At 36.9% G+C, this 18,819-nt stretch overlaps 4 protein-coding genes across 5 annotated transcripts; 1 reads left to right on the plus strand and 3 right to left on the minus strand.

Moving 5' to 3' along the window:
• Window positions 1–370: 370 nt before the first annotated feature.
• On the minus strand, window positions 371–5,068 carry LOC112705581 (cullin-1-like). 2 transcript variants are annotated; one of them, XM_072200368.1, is made up of 11 exons: window positions 4,936–5,068; window positions 4,644–4,821; window positions 3,926–4,025; window positions 2,628–2,811; window positions 2,406–2,453; window positions 1,966–2,331; window positions 1,663–1,765; window positions 1,485–1,565; window positions 1,331–1,393; window positions 1,093–1,140; window positions 371–987 (listed from the first exon to the last, which is right to left on the minus strand). In XM_072200368.1, exons 8-11 carry the CDS (start codon window positions 1,545–1,547, stop codon window positions 769–771), a joined length of 393 nt encoding a protein of 130 aa, XP_072056469.1. In that variant the 5' UTR covers window positions 1,548–1,565; window positions 1,663–1,765; window positions 1,966–2,331; window positions 2,406–2,453; window positions 2,628–2,811; window positions 3,926–4,025; window positions 4,644–4,821; window positions 4,936–5,068; the 3' UTR covers window positions 371–768. The 2 variants fall into 2 exon arrangements, 1 of the variants encoding a protein (XP_072056469.1); XR_011864405.1 differs by lacking the exon at window positions 371–987 and having other exon boundaries at window positions 1,074–1,217.
• Window positions 5,069–5,543: 475 nt separating this feature from the next.
• On the minus strand, window positions 5,544–6,698 carry LOC112705578 (uncharacterized). Its single transcript, XM_025756446.3, has one exon. The coding sequence runs from the start codon at window positions 6,696–6,698 to the stop codon at window positions 5,544–5,546; it is 1,155 nt and encodes a 384-aa protein (XP_025612231.1).
• An 82-nt stretch (window positions 6,699–6,780) lies between these two features.
• LOC112705580 (COMPASS-like H3K4 histone methylase component WDR5A) lies at window positions 6,781–10,765 on the plus strand. Its single transcript, XM_025756447.3, has 3 exons — window positions 6,781–7,228; window positions 8,896–9,594; window positions 10,100–10,765. Exons 2-3 carry the CDS (start codon window positions 8,926–8,928, stop codon window positions 10,391–10,393), a joined length of 963 nt encoding a protein of 320 aa, XP_025612232.1. The 5' UTR covers window positions 6,781–7,228; window positions 8,896–8,925; the 3' UTR covers window positions 10,394–10,765.
• Window positions 10,766–14,844: 4,079 nt separating this feature from the next.
• LOC112705582 (14 kDa zinc-binding protein) lies at window positions 14,845–18,593 on the minus strand. The gene is made up of 5 exons (XM_025756448.2): window positions 18,138–18,593; window positions 17,698–17,755; window positions 17,046–17,135; window positions 15,580–15,697; window positions 14,845–15,144 (listed from the first exon to the last, which is right to left on the minus strand). The coding sequence occupies exons 1-5, from the start codon at window positions 18,314–18,316 to the stop codon at window positions 15,077–15,079; spliced, it is 513 nt and encodes a 170-aa protein (XP_025612233.1). The 5' UTR covers window positions 18,317–18,593; the 3' UTR covers window positions 14,845–15,076.
• Between the last annotated feature and the right edge of the window lie 226 nt (window positions 18,594–18,819).

Here is an 18,819-nt window from a genome sequence, read left to right on the forward strand (position 1 = left end):
TGTTTTCAAAATCAAGTTTGACAAAAAAAAATATCCAAACAAAAACCACAATGACATTAATCTGATGTCAAATAAAATTAGTTTTACAACATTTATGCTAACATATATTTGTAAACGTTAATCCAAACACACACTAAACTTTGCATCCATAATTTCTTGTTGAGATCATTCCAAAGTCTTAAGGATATATGACAAACAAAGAGTAAAATATGTTTTTTCTTCCTAATATTTGTGATTTTCTTTAAGAATACCTCTGACATTTAATTTGATTCAATTTTGTTCCTAATATTTCCGATTCGTGTCAAAATTATCCGTAAACATTAACTCAACCTAAAACATTAGAGACAAAATAAAAAATGTACAGAATTGGTTTTGAAACAAATAAAAAATATAAAAAACAATTGAATAAAATCAAATATTAATATTTTTAAAAAATTACGGCAAACATTAGAAAAAAAAATATATACTTTACCTGAGTACCTGACAAATAAATATACAAGAATAAAGAAAACTAAGCAGGTGGAGCCTGAGCAGGGGCGTCCGCTCGGGGGTCAACATCCCCATGAATGACGAGCTTCCCAGGGTCGAAGTCGGGCACCGGCAGTTGAATTTGGGCTTTCAAGTTGGCAACCGCTTGGTCAATTCCTTGAAGGGCGCCCAAACCAACTTTCTCAAGCTTAAGTTTCTCCTCCCTGAGCTTGACCTCCAACTGCAGCCTGCTCCTATCAGTCGCCTCCTTCTCCTGGTTAGCCACCTTGACCATATCCCTCAGTTTCTGGTTATCTGCCTTCGCCGATTCCAGTTTGGCCTCCGTGGTGAGCTCGGAAGAGTTGACTTTGGCACCTTCACTTCCACTTCCTCCACAATCTTTAAACACGGTCTACTAGCTATAAGAATGTTGTCATCAGAGAATGTGGCAAGCAGTTCAGCGCTCCAGCTCTCAGCAACACCTTTATTGCAAAAGACCTCAAAAGACTCCTTCAGAGCCTATATTTTAAAACTTTCAGATTTATATGCACATATCAATCCACCATAACAATCTCTGATCAATATCTTGTGGAAAATAGTATGATTCTGGAAACAGTCATTTACATATGCCAGGTACTTGTCATGCAGCTCAATCATTTTCCAGACAAAATCCTGAACAACCAGATCAGCTTCAGTTTCCACAATTGCAATTATATTCATAAATTCAAAATTTTCAGTCAAACCTGCTCCTGCAGACCAAGTGTAGAGATTTGCATTTAACAGGATAAGGAAAACAAGCAATAGACAAAATAAACTCAACCGGTAACAAGCAAAACCAAAATATAACAAGTTCAGTACAGACCCTTTTGGTACTAGCTGCATCTTCAGCCTGCTTAACCAATACCATACCTTCAGTGATAACATGCTGGAAAATGTTACAAGAAAAAGTTTTATAAGCAAGTTAGCAAGAAAAGCCCAATTTTGATTGGCATAGTGATAGGTTCACTACCACCAACCTGCTTAAATATACTGGAAACAGGATCTAAGCCTTCAGGTATTTTAGAAAATAGCATGAACATCCGTGACAGATCTTCAACCTACACATTTAAGGAAAAATATGACAACATTATACTCACATTAAATTATTAAAAGAAAAATCGTAACCATAACAAGTTAGAAGAATTTCAAGAGTACCTTGTCATCTCTAAGCAAAGCATGACATCCAGAGTGCTCTTTCTGGAGGAGTTGGTTTGCATACACAGATAACAGCTCATGTTGAACTTTCTAGAACGATATTCTGAGAAGGAAAAAATAAAACCAAGAGAAATGTTCAGAAACTACAATAAGTGAAGACTACATTTTACACTGTTATTGCATCAAAATTAAACTCTATTTTTGTCACCACCCCACTCTTTTTTTTAGTTGCCTGGCAATACTACACTCAACATGGGTGAAGACCACATTGCTGAAATAGCATGAAAAAGGTCAAGAATAAACCTCTAACAACTTTGGCTCGCTACTGGAGTGCAAATAATGAGCAACCCTATCTTTCTCCTGTTTTAAGCACTCCTCAACCTGTTATAAAAGACTTAACAAATACAGGTCAGGCAGTAATGTAAATGAGAAACCAAGTTACTGCAACGACAACTGAGAAACCACACTTGAGCGTGTAATCAGGACAAGAATCTTCTAGGATCCAATTAGAAGCCTTTTGAGAGTAATAAGCAGAGGTGTCTTTAAGCATTGCAGATTCAAAATCATTCTCATAGTGATCCATTTGCCCCATCCCAATTTCAACAAATATATCTAATACATTCTTCAATAAAGCCCGATCAATCTGCTCTCCTCACGTTCTTGATCAATCTTTAAACAGATAAGGGTTAGTTATCTAAATTTGTAAAAACTGAAATCTAGCATAACAAGGAAGAAAAACCTACAATAAAAATAACTGCATCTCTAACTTTCCCATTTAGCTCCTTGTAAACCTGTAAATAATAAACGCAAAAATTTATTACGTTATGAAAAAATGGAATGACAATAATAGGAAAAACATCTAATCTGTAGTAGCATAACAAAACTTGTCTATATTTGTAACATGGAGAAGAGTAGCTAATTGAAAGAATTAACATAACACTATGTAAGGTTCGCCGTAACATTACCCGATCACGGAAGCAAGTTAACCCAACTTCATGAAGGGGTGGGTGACCTCCGGGCAACAAAGTAGCGATCCAAATAGTGAAAGAAACAACAAAGCCACTTAACCATAATTTTATGGTTTGCCCACCTCTTTACAAGTTCTCTCAACATAAATTCATCATGCTTCTCTCTCAAAGAAGGTAATACCTGAACCAAAGGGGAAAGAAGTTACTAATCTGAAAAGAAGCACGAAAAAAAATATAAAAAAAATATTAATACAAGATACAACCATCATAAGTACTGAAATCATGTGGACATATTTACAGTTAAAATCTACAAGATAACTCAGGTTTTACACCCCATTCATCAAAAAAAGGAAACTCAATCACACAATAAAATATATCACCTATCTTGATGAAAGAATAGTAGGTTATACAACAAAAGGAAACAAAATCACTATAAAATATTTCACCTTCTGAACTGCATCGATACTAGTGCATTTTGAGCTGGAAGCTCAGGCAACTACACTAATCCAAATTCAAATCCTTACCTCATACACCCCCTACCAAATATACACACCCATCTTGATGACGAGAGGATGAACTAATGGTATTTTTGTTTACACCGGCCTCAAGAAGAATAAGTAAACCGATCTCTTGTTCAGTTTATTCGATTTTAAGACCTTAGCATTTACCTTATAATGAGTTACATTGATAGGTTAAACTAGTTACCAATTACAGACCTTACATTCCCCTTTCCTCTCTCATTGATCAACCAAACAAGAGGTAGGCAAAAATTATTTTTCCAATCCATCTCTTTGGTTCCTATCATATCTTTTCAATATTATGAAATTTAAGCATTAACTTCATTCCATGTATTTCCTTCTTTGCAATGCTTTCACTCGTCTCTCTAGCCTAGTATATATCATCCTCTGTATTTTCCCACTGCAGCATCACTTCCGCTACCTAAAACTTGTTCTTGGGCAACATACGTCGGCAGATGCCAGCCAATGGCATCCAGGTTTGTATTGTCGCTGCTGTGGCCAAAGCATTTGTCACCCAGGTTTACTTCCTAGAATCAATAACAATGACCAAACCACTTACTCTTAGAACTACCATGAGACCTATGTCTACATGATACAAATTCTCCATCAGTCCCTGGAGCTTTAGAGTTTAGACAGAGACTAAACCATTCAAATTACGCTGGTGATCACAATCAATGCCAATATACAGAACCTAGTCACCTACCTAACCCTTATAAGCAATTAATGATGACCAACCGGAAACAATCTCAAATGACAATGTTATACAGTTATACTCACCGTTGATTGGATGTACTCTTCAAATACCTCCTTGTACTTGTCATAGAGTTGTTGGGAATAGTCATGAGGAGGCTTTTCGGTGCACAAGTGGTAGATGTTTCTGCATATCATTATACAAGAATGGTAAAAATAAGTGTTTGGTTGGATTAGCTTTTCTTGTTAAAAAAAATAATTCTTTCTTTTTGAACAAAGTACTTTTATTAAGTTTTAAACATGTTAAGATACATCTTAAAAAAAAGTTTTTAATTATTTTCTTTACCAAAAATATCCTTGACCATAATTAATAATTACAGTTTATATTAAATCCTAATTTTCCCTCCAAATCCTAATTTCTCCTTCGAATCCTAATTTCCCTCCACATCTATATTTATATTTTCCCTCAGTTTTCTACACTCATCATCATTTAATTTAGGACAAAAGAACTTTCTAAAGTACCTTCAATCTCATACAGAAAAAAGTTGCTTTCATCATAATTTTCCACACACAAATTTAATCTTTGTTCACTTGCTCTTCAACATCACGTATCTTCTTTGTTACGAATTTTTTTAAAAGTTTCAGTTTAAAAATAGGGTCTTTTTTATTGTTTTAAATGTCCAAGGGCTATGCACTTTATTTTTTTTATTAGCCATTTGAAATAAATACACAGAGCCAAATCAACCGTGGATGAAATTGAAAAAAGTGAAAGATATGCATAAAGAAGAGGGAATAGATGGTTTACATGTAAAGCATCATGTAGTCCTTGGAGCTGAAGAGAGGTTCAGGCAAGCCTTCTAGAATGTTCTTGAGCTTGGTGATGCCCTTCTACATTAAATCCCATCCCTGCTCCAGGTTGATGATCTTCCGCTCACTCACCGACATGATGATGAAGATGTCAAGCTGCAAATTTGAAACAAAACCTGCAAAGAACAAATGGTGAGGGCAATTGCTCAAGGAGATTCCATTTGGTATAAAATAGAAATCGGGGAAGGTTGATGCAATTGTGGATCGGGAGCATGAGAGAAAGAGCAAACCTTGATATGAAGGAAGAAGATGAAGAAAGAAGAGAAGAGTAACTCCGAGAAGGCACACACTCATAACACTCACCTTGAAATTACTCAGAGTTGACTTAAGTCTTTGATTTATATCCACACACCATATTGCAACACCTACGCTCAATAATTTCTTAGCTGTCAGGTTTGAAATTTCTATAAATATGTTCCTATATGTTTTTATTTTTTTGAGGGGGGTGAGGGCCATGTCAATTTACTATGGCTGAAACAAACTGCTTGCTCTGGTTTTGTACAGGCAAATTTTGTTAGGAATTCAAACAACATTCAATTCCATAATTCCTTCAATATATGAACCAGTCCACTTCTTTGAACAAGAATACACAACAAAACCAACAAACAAGCATGGTGTACAAAGTTATCTCTGAGCACAATACCATTTATACTTATGAACAATCAAGTATAACTGATTCAGGAAAGATCTACGAGTAAAATCTAAAAAGCTTTCAGCCAAGCAAATGAGACTGTTCAATCAAATTAGTAGAAATCTAACCATAGACTAAAGTGACAAGAAAAAACAAAAGATTGCTTGACACAAAATTTGGCATCAAGAGTTGACTAACTCAAAAATGCTAACATCCTCCTTGATATAGTGTTAATAGGCGAGACCGATCTTTCTCCTCAAAACATGTGACACACTTCTTGAGGAACAGCTCCTCAGTCAAAGAAAATGGTGTGATTATGCTAGCATTCTTCTTCATCAAACCATTGGAGAGAAGATATTTGACAACCTTAGCTCTAGGAATAAGCCTCTTCTCCAAACTGCATCCAAAAAGCATCGGTCTAATGCGAAGCGCCGAAGAATCCCAGCCGAGATTACTGATCCAAAAGCTCATCACTGCATTGAGTTTGTCCTCGGAACGTAGCATAAAATTGGGGTGCCTCCTAAAGGCCTCCGAAAAATCTTGTTCGGACCAGCCCCATTTCTTAAGGACATCAACTTTAGCCTCCCATTTGGACTTAGTTATGGCCCTTTTGGTCAGCAACACCACACTGAAATAAGAGTGTGAAGGATCAAACCCCAATTGCTTCACTTCCTCAACTGTTTTCTTCAAATCAGCAGAGGACAGCACAGAAGGCCTAGTTCTAAGCAAATGGTGAATGTTGGCATTGGTCAACCCTTCATCAAGCAGCAATTTCACATTTTGAGCCAGACGAACATCAGCAATGGATGATGGCCATGCAGTTATATAAGCAATTGCCTTAAGATCAGAGGGACAGAACCTCCTTACCAATTCGTACAAGGATACTATATGGTCAAGGCTTCGAAGCAGGAAGCGGGGACTCCTTGTGGTCATGAGTACAATGTCAGAGGGAGAAGCACCTTTGGATGATAAAAATTGAAACTTTGACAAGATTGCATTGGTGGGGTCGCATGTGAGGAACACGGGAATCCTGCGCATGATGGTGGTGATTTGGGAGAGTGAGAAACCGTGGGCTTTGAAGAAGGAGATGACGGAATCTGGCTTGACCGGGGTGTCAAAGCGAACGCGCCTGTTTGCTCTGAGAGCGTCTTCATGGGAGAAGCCGCACTTGGTGGTGAGGTAGGAGACAGTGAAAGAGTGGTGGTCACCGGAAGTGGAGGTGGTTGAGAAGAGGGATGAGTGGCGGCGTGTTTGTGGCAGAAGAAGAAGGTAAGATTTTATGGATGGAGATGGAAGAGGGGGAGTGTGGATGAGGAAGAAGAGAAGAGCTCTTGTAAGAGAGTGATGCTTAGAGTGAAACATGACGATGGAGATTGTGTGCGGCAGCTCCGTGGTGACTGGTGACTGGTGAGGTTCGTGTATTTTAAAAGCTTTTTTTTTTTTTTTGGTTATCCTCGGTGCTTTTTCTTAGTTGATTGACCCGACGGGTTTTCATTAAACCCGGTGACCCAATCGGGTTTCATTAAACTCGTCTCTCTGCTCTCTCGACCCACTCCCAAACCCAAATCCCCTAATCTGATCCGCAGTGACCCACCCCTACCTCAAGCCTCAACGTTTCTCGCCACTCTCGTCTCTGGTGTGTCACTTCTCTCTCGGTCTGGCACTCACCGTTTTGGAATCAAGCTCGTCGCGCTGTGTCCTCACCGTCTCAAGCTCAGTCACCGCCTTCCTGGGCTCGCTTCGCGGGCGGCAGAACCACACGGAACCCAGTCGCGCGCCTTCGCGTACGCTCGTCGTCGCCGGAAGCAGAGGCAGCAGGTCCCGGTGGGCTGGTCTTGTTCGTCTTCTTGCTTGGAGCCTCGCCGTCAGCTTCCTTGGCGCAACCCGATTTGGTGAGTTCCAACAAATTCCCCCTTTCTTTCTGTTTCGATTTTGTTGCTGTAATTCATCACTGCAGTTTGATTTTGTTACTGAAAGTTAAATTTGTTGCTAAAAGTTGAATGTGTTGCTGCAATTTGTTCTTGACTGAACGTTGAATTTGTTGTCTTGCTGAAATAATCAATTAACTTCAATTTATTCATTGCTGAATGAATTTGTTTCTGAATGAACGTTGAGTTTGTTGCCGTAATAATCACTCACTTGAATTTGTTTGTTACTGAAAATCATGACTGAGCTAAATTTGTTACTGATTATCATCATGATTGAAGCTATTGTGGTCTTGGTGAAATAATCAGTTGGCTAAATTTTATGTTGATGTCTTCTTTTGAGCTAAATCCGTAAATCCCGCATGGGGTGTAGAAGGTTTTGATCCTTTTGTTCCGGGGGAATAGCCTCTCATCATATTGCAGCAGGGACATTGGGCATATTGGCGGGCCTTTTCCATCTTAGTGTACGTCCACCCCAACGTCTATACAAAGGTTGGGTGAAATTTTTGAATTAGATCGTGCCACTTTGAAATCAGATGGTGTTTTTCGTAGCAGTCCAAGGGGTTGGTTTACTTTTGGACATGCTTCGTTTGCTCTTCTCTTCTTTTTCGGGCACATTTGGCATGGTGCTAGAACTTTGTTCCGAGATGTTTTTGCTGGCATCGACCCCGATTTGGATGCTCAAGTAGAATTTGGGTCTTTTGTTGTTGAAAATTATTATAGTTGAATTTGTTGTTGAAAAAATGGGGCTCATGTTCTCTGCAACTTAGAATAAAATTATTCAGTTAAATTGTTGTTTCCACACTTTCTGTTTGTATTATTATGAATTATTCTTGGTATTGGTTTGTGAAAATACACAAATGTAGATATAGATGCAAATTAAAATGAAGGAAATGTCGGTCAAACTTCAAATTTGTCCTATGAAGATATAGGTGTTGATTTTCAGATTATTTTTTGGATTTGATTTACTGATTGTGTTATCTTTTGCCCTCTCTTGTTCATTTAAATTTAGAAAGTATTTTGTATTAATGATTAGTTTATTATCTCTTTTTGCATCATTAGTTATATATAAGGATTGATACTTGATTGTTATTAATATGTTTGTGAAGACATCATTCTAAGTTTTAACTTTTGATGTTAATTTTATTTTTATAATTTTATATTTTTATTTAATTATGACTGGGTGAATTAATGACCCACCGGTTGAACCAGTGACTCGGTGACCCGATCGTATGACCGGATCAATTACTGGTTCGGTTTTGATAACTATGGCAACAAGCTTCACTTTTTGACTTAAAATTTAACTGTTTGACACGATGCAATTTGATTATTGGTTAAGAAATCACCTCTAGAACCTTTGGGATATCATACTTTAAAACTGAACTTGATTAGCCAAATAAAGAAGCAACAAACACGCAAATCATGAGTATATGTGTCCTTGATAGTACATTTTGCTACAAGTTGGTGCTTAATATTCTTATTGTATCACAAAGCTCTTAACCTATAACTGGAGAAGTTAACACTTATTTTTTGTCCGATCCAGAAAAGTTAAAACTTTGGTTGATGATATTTCATGTACTGCTTTAAATTTGGATGACATTTTAATGTTTGTATTTGGATGACATTTTTATTAGAGGAACAATCCACACACACACAGTAAAATCATGACGGAGCCATCAGAATCGTTCAAGCCATATACTCTGTCACAAACCCTAACCGGTCACAAGCGCGCCATCTCTGCCGTCAAGTTCTCCTCCAATGGCCGTCTCCTGGCATCGTCGTCGGCGGACAAGACCCTCCGCACTTACGCCTTCACCAACTCAGACTCTGATTCTGGCAGCCGCACTTTGTCGCCGATGCAGGAGTACGAGGGCCATGAGCAGGGCGTCTCCGATCTGGCCTTCTCCTCAGACTCTCGATTCTTGGTCTCCGCCTCCGACGACAAGACCCTCCGCCTCTGGGACGTACCCACCGGCTCCCTCATCAAAACCCTCCATGGCCACACCAACTACGTCTTCTGTGTTAACTTCAACCCCCAATCAAACATCATTGTTTCTGGTTCCTTCGATGAGACCGTTAGGGTTTGGGATGTTAAGTCTGGTAAGTGTCTTAAGGTCCTTCCAGCACATTCTGACCCTGTCACTGCCGTCGATTTCAACCGCGACGGTTCTCTTATTGTTTCTAGTAGCTACGATGGGCTCTGTAGGATTTGGGATGCTTCCACTGGCCACTGTATGAAGACTCTCATTGACGATGAGAACCCTCCTGTTTCCTTTGTCAAGTTCTCGCCTAATGGCAAGTTCATCCTCGTTGGCACTTTGGACAACACTCTGGTAATTTTCAATTCTGTTCAATCTTTTATTATTTTCGTCATTTGATTGTAGAAGAATAGCGTTAGTTTTAATCTTTAATGCCATTGGTTTTTTCAATGTCAGATTTTCAGCCTGAGCTTTTCTTTTCTAGAATGCTGTGTCTCTTATTGATTAATTGTAGTATGCATATTTGGTCTTAGGAAGAAAAAGCATATATAAAGTTTAACTAGTTTTTGGAACTTGAGGAATGATGAATGAGATATTAAGTACTTATGTTTAACTAGTGAATGCACTCATTACTCTAATCTTTCAAAATTCTAATGGATTGCTTATCATGATAAGTTTCTCTAATGGCTTCTACTTTGTTGCTAAGAATATATATCTGTGTGTGTGCGCGCGCACGCGCGCGTGTGGGGACTAGGTACTAGCCAATGTGCCTTGGATGTTAGCTCAGTTGGCTAAAACTGACTTGTTCAGTTTATTAATCATTTTTGTGTTTCTTCATTCAATTCTTCTCTCCCTGCAGAGGCTTTGGAACTATTCTACTGGCAAGTTTCTGAAGTCATACACTGGTCATGTTAACTCAAAATATTGCCTTTCATCCACATTTTCTATAACAAATGGGAAGTATGTTGTTGGTGGTTCAGAAGATAATTGTATATACTTGTGGGAACTGCAGACAAGGAAAATAGTGCAGAAATTGGAAGGCCATTCTGATACTGTTGTATCCGTCTCGTGTCACCCGATGGAGAACATGATCGCTTCCGGTGCTCTTGGCAATGACAAAACTGTGAAGATCTGGACCCAACAGAAAGACTAATCTTGTGATGAGGACTGCGGGCTAATCGTTCACTGGATTAGTGAAAGTTGAGTTTAGGAGAAAGTGACTTGTGATGAAACCCTTAGATCATGTTGTAGTTGAGGAACTTGGTCATTTTTGCAGTTGAGTTCACTACTGTATTAAAGAATGATTTCATTTCAAGTTTCAATCATCTTATTGTCGGGGAAGTCACTCTTTAATTTAAGGATTATTTGGATGGTAGGTGCATGTAGTTTGGGTGTATCTGTAATTTTCTTGTTTGGTAAATATGGAAGTTGGGTCTTAAGATAAGGTTCAGATGTAGATTGGCAAAACCCCTATATCTACCCTAATGGATTAATCCCACGGCATTAGCCACTATTAAGTATTAAAGTTCTTGCAACTTGCTGTTCTGGTGGCGGCAACATGCAATATATATATATATATATATATATATATATATATATATATATATATATATATATATATATATATATATATTTTAGAAAATTTCAACAAAAAAAAAAGTGTTTGGGTAAAATAAAAAATCATGTATTCTAAGTTTTACTTCACAATACATTTTACTAAATAGATGTATTTAAGTCGACAAAAAATATATATATATATATGTATCTAACTTGAATACAAAAGTATAAAACGTTGATATAAAACTATAAAAGATTTTTAAGTGTTTGGTAATTGGTACATTCAATTAAAAGTTCTTCACGTTTGGGATATCGAAACCATAGTTTTTGGTTTGAAAATGATACAAACATGATACATATACTGTGGTTAAATGTGCCATTTATAATAGCTTCCATACATTGGTTCATGATGGTCCTGAATTGGTTTTATTTGATTTTTTTTCTTTTCTATAATAAAAATATACATACCAAAGCTAAAATCAGTCACAACCTCGGTCTCTTTAGCTCATAAAATATTTTATTGTATATTTGTTTTTGTCATGTGCATGTTTGATATTGATATTGTTATTTTTGTTTCTTCTATTACAAATTTCATATTGATATCATTTTATCAAAGAAATATGTTTATATCTTTTATGTTTTTTGGCATAGTTATAAAAGCGGTTCGAATTGATCAGTTCGATCGAAAAACTAGTGAATTCGACTCCTAATCAGTCCAGTCCAGTCGTAGAACCGTTTAAAGATGAAAATCGGTGAAAATTGATCAAACCCAATAAAAAATTGGTCTAACAAAATCTTTCAAATAAAAATTCTAAAATTAATGAAGATGTGAATTAAACTCAAGTCTTCTTACCACTAAGCCATATTATTCCTTATTATTTTTTATGCTAATTATTAATTATATAATAAAAATGTATAATAATTTTGTTAGATATTATTTTAATTTTATACTCACTAATATTTAAATTAATTATATTTTTTATTATTCATAATTATTAATATAAATATTATTAAATATCCATAAATAAAAATATCAAATATTTTTATTAATTATAACATAATAATTCTTTTTATGATTATATGATATTTATTAATATTATTTTTAATAAATACATATAGTATATAACAATATGATAAATATAAATTAACTAGTTAGTTATTAAAATAAAAAATAGTTACTTTAATATAAAAATAAAATTAAAATATATTTATTATGAAAAAATACAAAAAGATTTTATACTTATTTAATAATAATTGGACCATGGTTAATTATCATTTGTTAAAATTTAATTATTTTTAAAATATTAATAAAGATATATTTTAAATTTAATTTTAAATTTATACTTATTTAATAATAATTGGACCATGGTTAAACGGACTCTCACTAGCTTCTTTGCTAACGTTTTTCCTTCAATGTGATGGCCGCAACATCTCTCATGGACTTCGCTTAGGACGTAGTCCGTTTGGTCGGGACACAGGTATTTTAACAGAGGCTAGTTGATTCCCCATTTGTACAACTGCCCCTAGACTACCACGTACTTAACAACTTCTCTTCTTATCGCTTTAACTTCTTTCTCGTCTCTAGGGAGTTCACCACCTTCCAAGAAATGGTTGATTGGGTCCATCCATAAGGGAGGACTCAGCACTTGGGTCACACAAAGAGTCACCAACGGCTCTTTTACGGAACCCTAAATTAGGGATCGATTTTCCGTGTCGGGTTTTGTGCTTGCTAACTTTGACAGGAGATCGGCTCTGACGTTCCTTTCCCTGGGTACATATTGGACCGTTACTTCTTCAAAATCCTCACACACCTTTTTCACTTTCTCTAGGTACTTTTGCAATAAAAGGTCCCTGACCTGGTAGGTTCCGTTGACCTGGGAAGTCACGATTTGAGAATTGATGTTGACTTCGACCCTTGATGCTCCGACTTCTTTAACTAAGGTTAAGCCCCCTACCAAGACGTCATATTCTGTCTGATTATTCGAGACCTAAAATTCGAACTTGATTGACTGCTCATATATCATACCCTCTGAGCTCTCAAGGATCATTCCTGCTCTTCCAAACGCCTGGTTGGAGACTCGGTCCACATGGAGCTTCCATCGTATTTTCGAGTTTTTGGGAGAGTCCCCTGTCACTTTTACCAGGAAGTCTGCCATTTCCTGGGCCTTGATTGCATGTCTGAGCTCGTATTGTGTGTCGTACTGAAATAACTCTATCCGCCAGGTCATTATGCGACCCGCCAAGTCGGGTTTTTGCATAATTTGGCGGATGGCTTGGTCAGTTCTTAAGGTGATCGGGTGTCCCTGGAAGTACTGCATTAATCTCCGAGATGAGACTAACAAAGCGTAGGCCAGTTTCTCCAACTTGGTGTCTAATATTTACCTTTTCATGGTAGGAGTTAATATTTGCTTCTCTCATAGTACTACTTTCTAGAAACAGATTCTAAGAATTACCCACAAAAATAGTAATAGTAGTTAAAATAAATAATAAGAATAAATTACCATATGTACACAATTAAAAAATACAAATGCTGACAAATATACCCATTAAATTAAAAAACGACCATTATACCCATAAAAAATGGGTTTTGTGTGACAGAAATATCCAAATCCTAAAAAACTATTTAAAAATTCCAAATTGTCCTTTTCTCCACTACTACTACCATCATCCTCTCTCACTCATACTCTCTCTCTCTATCTCTCTCTCTCTCTAAATCTTTTTCCAACTCTCCGATGAGTGTCCCAATTTCAAAGTCAAACCATGAAGCAGCATCCCCAAATTCACTTCACCCATTGCAGCCACCACAAGAACCATTATGACCATAGTAGCAATATCAGGAACCAAACCTTAATCACCACCACCATTCAATAAAAACCCTTAAACAGTCCACAAATCTCACCAAAATCCAATTCTCCGAGCACACAAGCATAATCGAGTTCTACGAAATCAAGTTTCTTCGAGGCGTTTTCTCAAACACCTTGAACGCACTCTCCACAAACCCACACTTACCATACATAGCAATCAGTGCATTTCCCACAAAAGAATCAGAGCACAGTCCCAGCTTTAAAGCAAGCGCGTGAAACGCTTCCCCGAGCTCCACCTCCGTGAGCCCAGCGTAGGCCTTGACAGTACACAGCAACGTAAAATTGTCCGGCAGAAGTTCTGCCATGGAGACCAATTTAACGAAGAGCAAAATGGTGTTGCAATAGAGTGTGTAGCCGCTGAGAAGCACGTTGTAGAGGAATATGTTCTTATTTTGGAGAAATTGTGGAATACTGAGCGTGATTTGGAGGGTGAGGCGCGCGGCGTACATGGTGATTAAGTAGGTGGTGAGAAGTTTGACAAGATCTGAAGGAAGAAGGAAGCGAATGAAAGGATACGGAAAAAGAAGGAAAGAGAAAGGGAGGGGATCGTCGGCGGGGCACTCACTTGAGAGTTGGAAGAAGATTTAGAGAGAGAGAGCGTGTGTGAGAGAGAATAATGGTGGTGGTGGAAATGCAGGCAATTTGGGATTTTTGAATAGTTTTTTATAGGACTGTCAAATGAGTTAGCTCAACCCATTTAGGTCCAGCCCGTTAAGCCCGTGTGTTAAATAGGCTGGACCGTTTAAACCTACTTTATTCGCAGGCCATAATTTTTCAACAAACCATTTATGGTTAGCCCAATGGATTAAATGAGTCAGCCCGTTTATCTTTTTATTTTATTTTTTGAATAATATTTTGACAAAAAATATCACTTTTAGATCAAAAACCTTTTTAAAAAAAATATTTTTTTAGTTGATGGGTCGGATTTCCGAGTCGGATGAGAAAAGACTAAAAGTGCTATTTTTTTTGAAAAAATGCAAAAAAAAAAAGAGCCACCCGTTAATCCCGCAAGCTAGCCCGTTTATGGTATTATTTTTAAAATTTAGGTATATCTATCATTTAAAACCCATTTTTTATGGGTATAATAGTCGTTTTCTTATTTGATGGGTACATTTGTCAACGTCTGTATCTTTCATGAGTACATCCGGTAATTTGTTCTAAATAATAATAACTGCTAATCCTCTTTTTCATCGCCCAATTGCAAAGTTGTAACAATTTAATAGTTAATTCGAAAGTTTAACAACTATACCAACCATTAGGTTCTACAAGAGATGACTTTGGAATCAGCAGCATCATTCAATACAAATGTAGCTACACAAAATTATTCTCAAACCATTATCGTAAGATGGCACAACTAAAGTGATATTGATGGAGGAGAAATCAAGTCCATCTCACTCCCTATTCTTTGTCCCAATTTAGCCAGGAGGCCAGTTCATCTGTCGTCCGCCGAGGAGGTGAACATGAATGTGGTAAACTGATTGACCTGTTAAAAATTAATTCAAACAATCACTCAATGTTGAAATCCATTGTAGAGAGAAAAGGGCCAAAGAAAATGAAAGAGTGAAATGAAAAGCTAGTTTAATTTTGGGTAGCCTGCCTGGTACGGAGGCTTCGCCCCATCATCCACGTGGATATGGTGGGGGAGTCTCCCAACAGAGATAACAAGGTCTCGAACCGAGACTTTACTTGTGCGATATCGAACCACTAACCACTCAGGCCAACCTCACATTGGTTGATAGAAAAAGTTATTACAATTTGACTTATATAGTAGGAGGAAGATCCTAATTACTGTATTCTCCTAACTAACTATTATAACGCTCTAACTATTCCTAATCACCATAATCTTTCAATAATCAAGAATAATAGAGATGAAATATTGAAGTTAAAGTGTCGGCATGCATGGAGATAGAACACTTACATCCCTTTGGACCATCATTAATTACAACCCTGAAGCCATCATCAAGACCTTCTTGCTTTGCAATCAACTTCGCAGTGTAAAGAAGGCAGCCAAGAATTTCAAAGTGCCTCTCCTCAGCCTAGAAAAATAATATTTCAACATAAGAATGAAGCAAATTACAGGAAAGATGTAGGTGGTGGTCGTTGTTTCTTCATTTCTCCTTGACCAACTAGCAACTTAATTGGAGATCCAGGCATAGGAATAACACTGTAAATCCAGAATGCTAAATATGAGAAAAGAAGGGAAAAAAGGAAAGGGGGGGAGGGGTCAGCAAGTTCTGTTCATGTAACTGGTGATACAAATTGAATGGGTTTCACGACCATAAGTTTGATAGACATAAGTTATTATATAGGGGGGAAATGGCTAACAAATAGTCAATCCATAACTCAGCATGGAGTCACATGCTCTGCTCGAATCTTCCAACAAGGACTGATAATAACATTTAGTAATAGCCAAAAACCACAGTTGACCATAATAGCTATAAGTGCATTTGTAAGAGTCCCTGGCAATGAGGAATTTCCTGCTTGACTGCTAGTACACCTGATGACAATAGGAGACTAAAGAGAGGAAGGTAGGGGCATCCTTTATTAAAGAAAGGGGTAAAAGGGTAATACTCAGCCTTTTCTTCATTCACTCATACAGAAAATACACAAAAGTTACACACAAGGACAAGAGTAACGCTACACTAGGGGGATTTGAATCCTATATCAGTTCATACATTATCTTACTCTTCATAGATATTGATCCCAGTTTATTACGGACTTCCATCATCTAATTAAAAAGTTGAAATTCAGTGGAAGGTAGACAGGCAGAGTGCATTATCTCACTTCAAGCTCAAAGGTCTCATGTGTGAAGATCAGCCTCCACCTAATATCTTAAGCTTTTTGGAGCTTGGTAAGTAATAGAAAGAAATGGTAGAGAGTCAGAAAGGTTGGCATAAATTGAGTAAGGTTTTGAGCCCTCCGGTCAGGTAGTAGACCCAATTCCAAAAAATTGTCAAGAAAAAGTATAGAGCAAATAAGAATTCAAAATAATTCATTGAAAAATTATCAAGACACTGTAACATTTTCATGTTAATTATCTTATATGTAGTATCAACCACAGACCAAAACCGAAGGCAGCCTTCCCACAATCAGTCTGAAAATTTAATTTCAAAGTAGCCAACACATTTCAAAGAAGCACCATACAAATATTGCTCAACAGACAAGCTGACCAACATATCTTTACCCAGCAACATTAAATCCTTGTGGATTTTATCTTTCTCTTCTTATACTAGAAAGGACTAGTCTAAGTTAGATGAATACTTATACCAATGAGGTAGAGGAAAAAAAGTAATTCAACTGAGTTCATTTGTGCGATCTGTTCCTGAATGAAAGTTTGGTATAGTGCGACTGTGATGCGTTTATGGGCAAAGAGAGAATAAATACCTTGGATAGACCAGTTAACCCATCTTTTACTTTAGGAATGATTAGAATGTGAGTAGGAGCTTGGGGATTTATGTCCCTAAAAGCAAAGACCTGTCAAAAGGGGGAAAAGCATCCCAATGATTAATTGCTATTGGTTGTTAGATCAAATAAGAAACCACGACCAATCAAGCCAAGTAGATTTCCTTTACAATAAATAACTAATTCTCAAGAATAAATTTGTAAAGCATACTATTTCCAAACTTTAAGTATAAATTAACACTGAAATGCTCCTTATATAAAAGAAAATGGCCACGGGGTAACCCATTCGAGAATAAAAGTGGAGCACATAACTGTGAGGAAGATCATGATAAAGAATTTGAAATATCTATTTAGGGATACTCATACACATGAAACAAAATCAGTAACCATTATTTCCACATTTGAGCACGACTACAGTATTTCCAGAGAGTTTAACCTAACATCCAAATTATTGTTACATTGAAATCCATTGAACCGTGTTACTATTCACATTATTAATGTGTTACAAGCTAGATGGTAAAGAACCTTCAATTAGAATACTTCTGAGACTTCTTCCAATGAAACTGAATAATGAAAAATAAACACCACAACAGGACTACATATATATGTGTGCACAAAACAAATCAGGGAGTACCTTATCATCCTCATAAACCACATTTGAAGGGATCTCCTTGTTGATTATCTTGTCAAATCTGATAATCATAGAATACAACCATAAGAACATGAAAGATAGGTACTTAGACAAATGCCAGAATTCTGAAGGAAAAACCTCTAATTAATTGTTCAAATAAATTTGGGAATGAAGCTGGACAAAATCCGGCGTAAGACATTAAAATGAACACTGATAAAAATTCAAAAGCTAGAACATATACAAGCAAACACCAACTTCAAACAAAGAAATGGATCCCATCGAACATACAAGTTCATAGCATAAGAAGAAAATTAGAAACCGAAAACCTTACATCAAATATTACAGGAGCTGAACATTGCATTTATTTTTCCCTAACAGACAATCAGAACATGAAATTCAAGTGAAGGAGAAACAACAGAAAAGAGAAAGGGAGAAAGTTTTACATGGTGGGAGCATCAGCGTCGGAGGGTGCGGTAGCAAGAGCAGCTTGTTTCTCCGAAGCCATGGAAGTGGAATCTGAAGAGGAAGACGAAGACGAAGGGAGGTGTGAAGCAAACACAACAAGTCTCTGAGTAATGTTTCTTCTGCTCACACTGCTCATGCCATTTTTCAAGCCCTTCATGTATTGGGTCAATACCCTATTGGACCTTGCAATTCGTGCAGTAATTTAATATTTTTCTTTGTTTTTTAAAGCTCAAAATATGACTATAAAAAGAATCTTGTTCCGAAATTAGAAAAACCACATATTTTCATTCACTCGTATGGATCATATTCATATCGATAAAGTTGTCGTTGTTGAGGCCTTGAGGGCGAAGGTATGAGACATTATAGGATTTTTTGTATTTTCGTGTTCTTCAACTAACAAAAATTTAATATTCAATTTGACTTTTGAATTTTGAGATCAAATTTGAAAAATTTCTAAATTTAAATTAGACTCTGTTCGTTATCTGGAGACTTCGATTTTTGGAAAGGTTGGGTGCTTAGACACGGGGAACGGGTGAGACCTTAGAATGACGTGGAGCGAGGATTTGGATGTCGATGACATCAGAGGAAGCGTGCAGAACAGGGGGGTGGCCACCTGCAAGGACATTCCAACAAGCAAGTCAGTGTCCGTACATGTTGGTA

The sequence above is a fragment of the Arachis hypogaea genome, chromosome 8 (assembly GCF_003086295.3).
Source record: "Arachis hypogaea cultivar Tifrunner chromosome 8, arahy.Tifrunner.gnm2.J5K5, whole genome shotgun sequence".
NCBI lineage: Eukaryota > Viridiplantae > Streptophyta > Magnoliopsida > Fabales > Fabaceae > Arachis > Arachis hypogaea.

Bases quoted from the DNA above. Each gene is read 5' to 3' on its own strand.
- LOC112705578 (XM_025756446.3), bottom strand. From the start codon at position 6,698: ATGTTTCACTCTAAGCATCACTCTCTTACAAGAGCTCTTCTCTTCTTC.
- LOC112705580 (XM_025756447.3), top strand. From the start codon at position 8,926: ATGACGGAGCCATCAGAATCGTTCAAGCCATATACTCTGTCACAAACC. The intron at 9,595-10,099 runs GTAATTTTCAAT...CTCTCCCTGCAG, and splicing joins GCACTTTGGACAACACTCTG to AGGCTTTGGAACTATTCTAC.
- LOC112705582 (XM_025756448.2), bottom strand. From the start codon at position 18,316: ATGAAGGGCTTGAAAAATGGCATGAGCAGTGTGAGCAGAAGAAACATT. The intron at 17,136-17,697 runs GTACTCCCTGAT...CCCTTTTGACAG, and splicing joins TGGTTTATGAGGATGATAAG to GTCTTTGCTTTTAGGGACAT. The intron at 15,145-15,579 runs GTAAGTGTTCTA...AATTTTTAACAG, and splicing joins TAATGATGGTCCAAAGGGAT to GTCAATCAGTTTACCACATT.
- LOC112705581 (XM_072200368.1), bottom strand. From the start codon at position 1,547: ATGTTCATGCTATTTTCTAAAATACCTGAAGGCTTAGATCCTGTTTCC. The intron at 1,394-1,484 runs GTTGGTGGTAGT...AACATTTTCCAG, and splicing joins TTTCCAGTATATTTAAGCAG to CATGTTATCACTGAAGGTAT. The intron at 988-1,092 runs GTAAATGACTGT...TTTAAAATATAG, and splicing joins ATGACAAGTACCTGGCATAT to GCTCTGAAGGAGTCTTTTGA.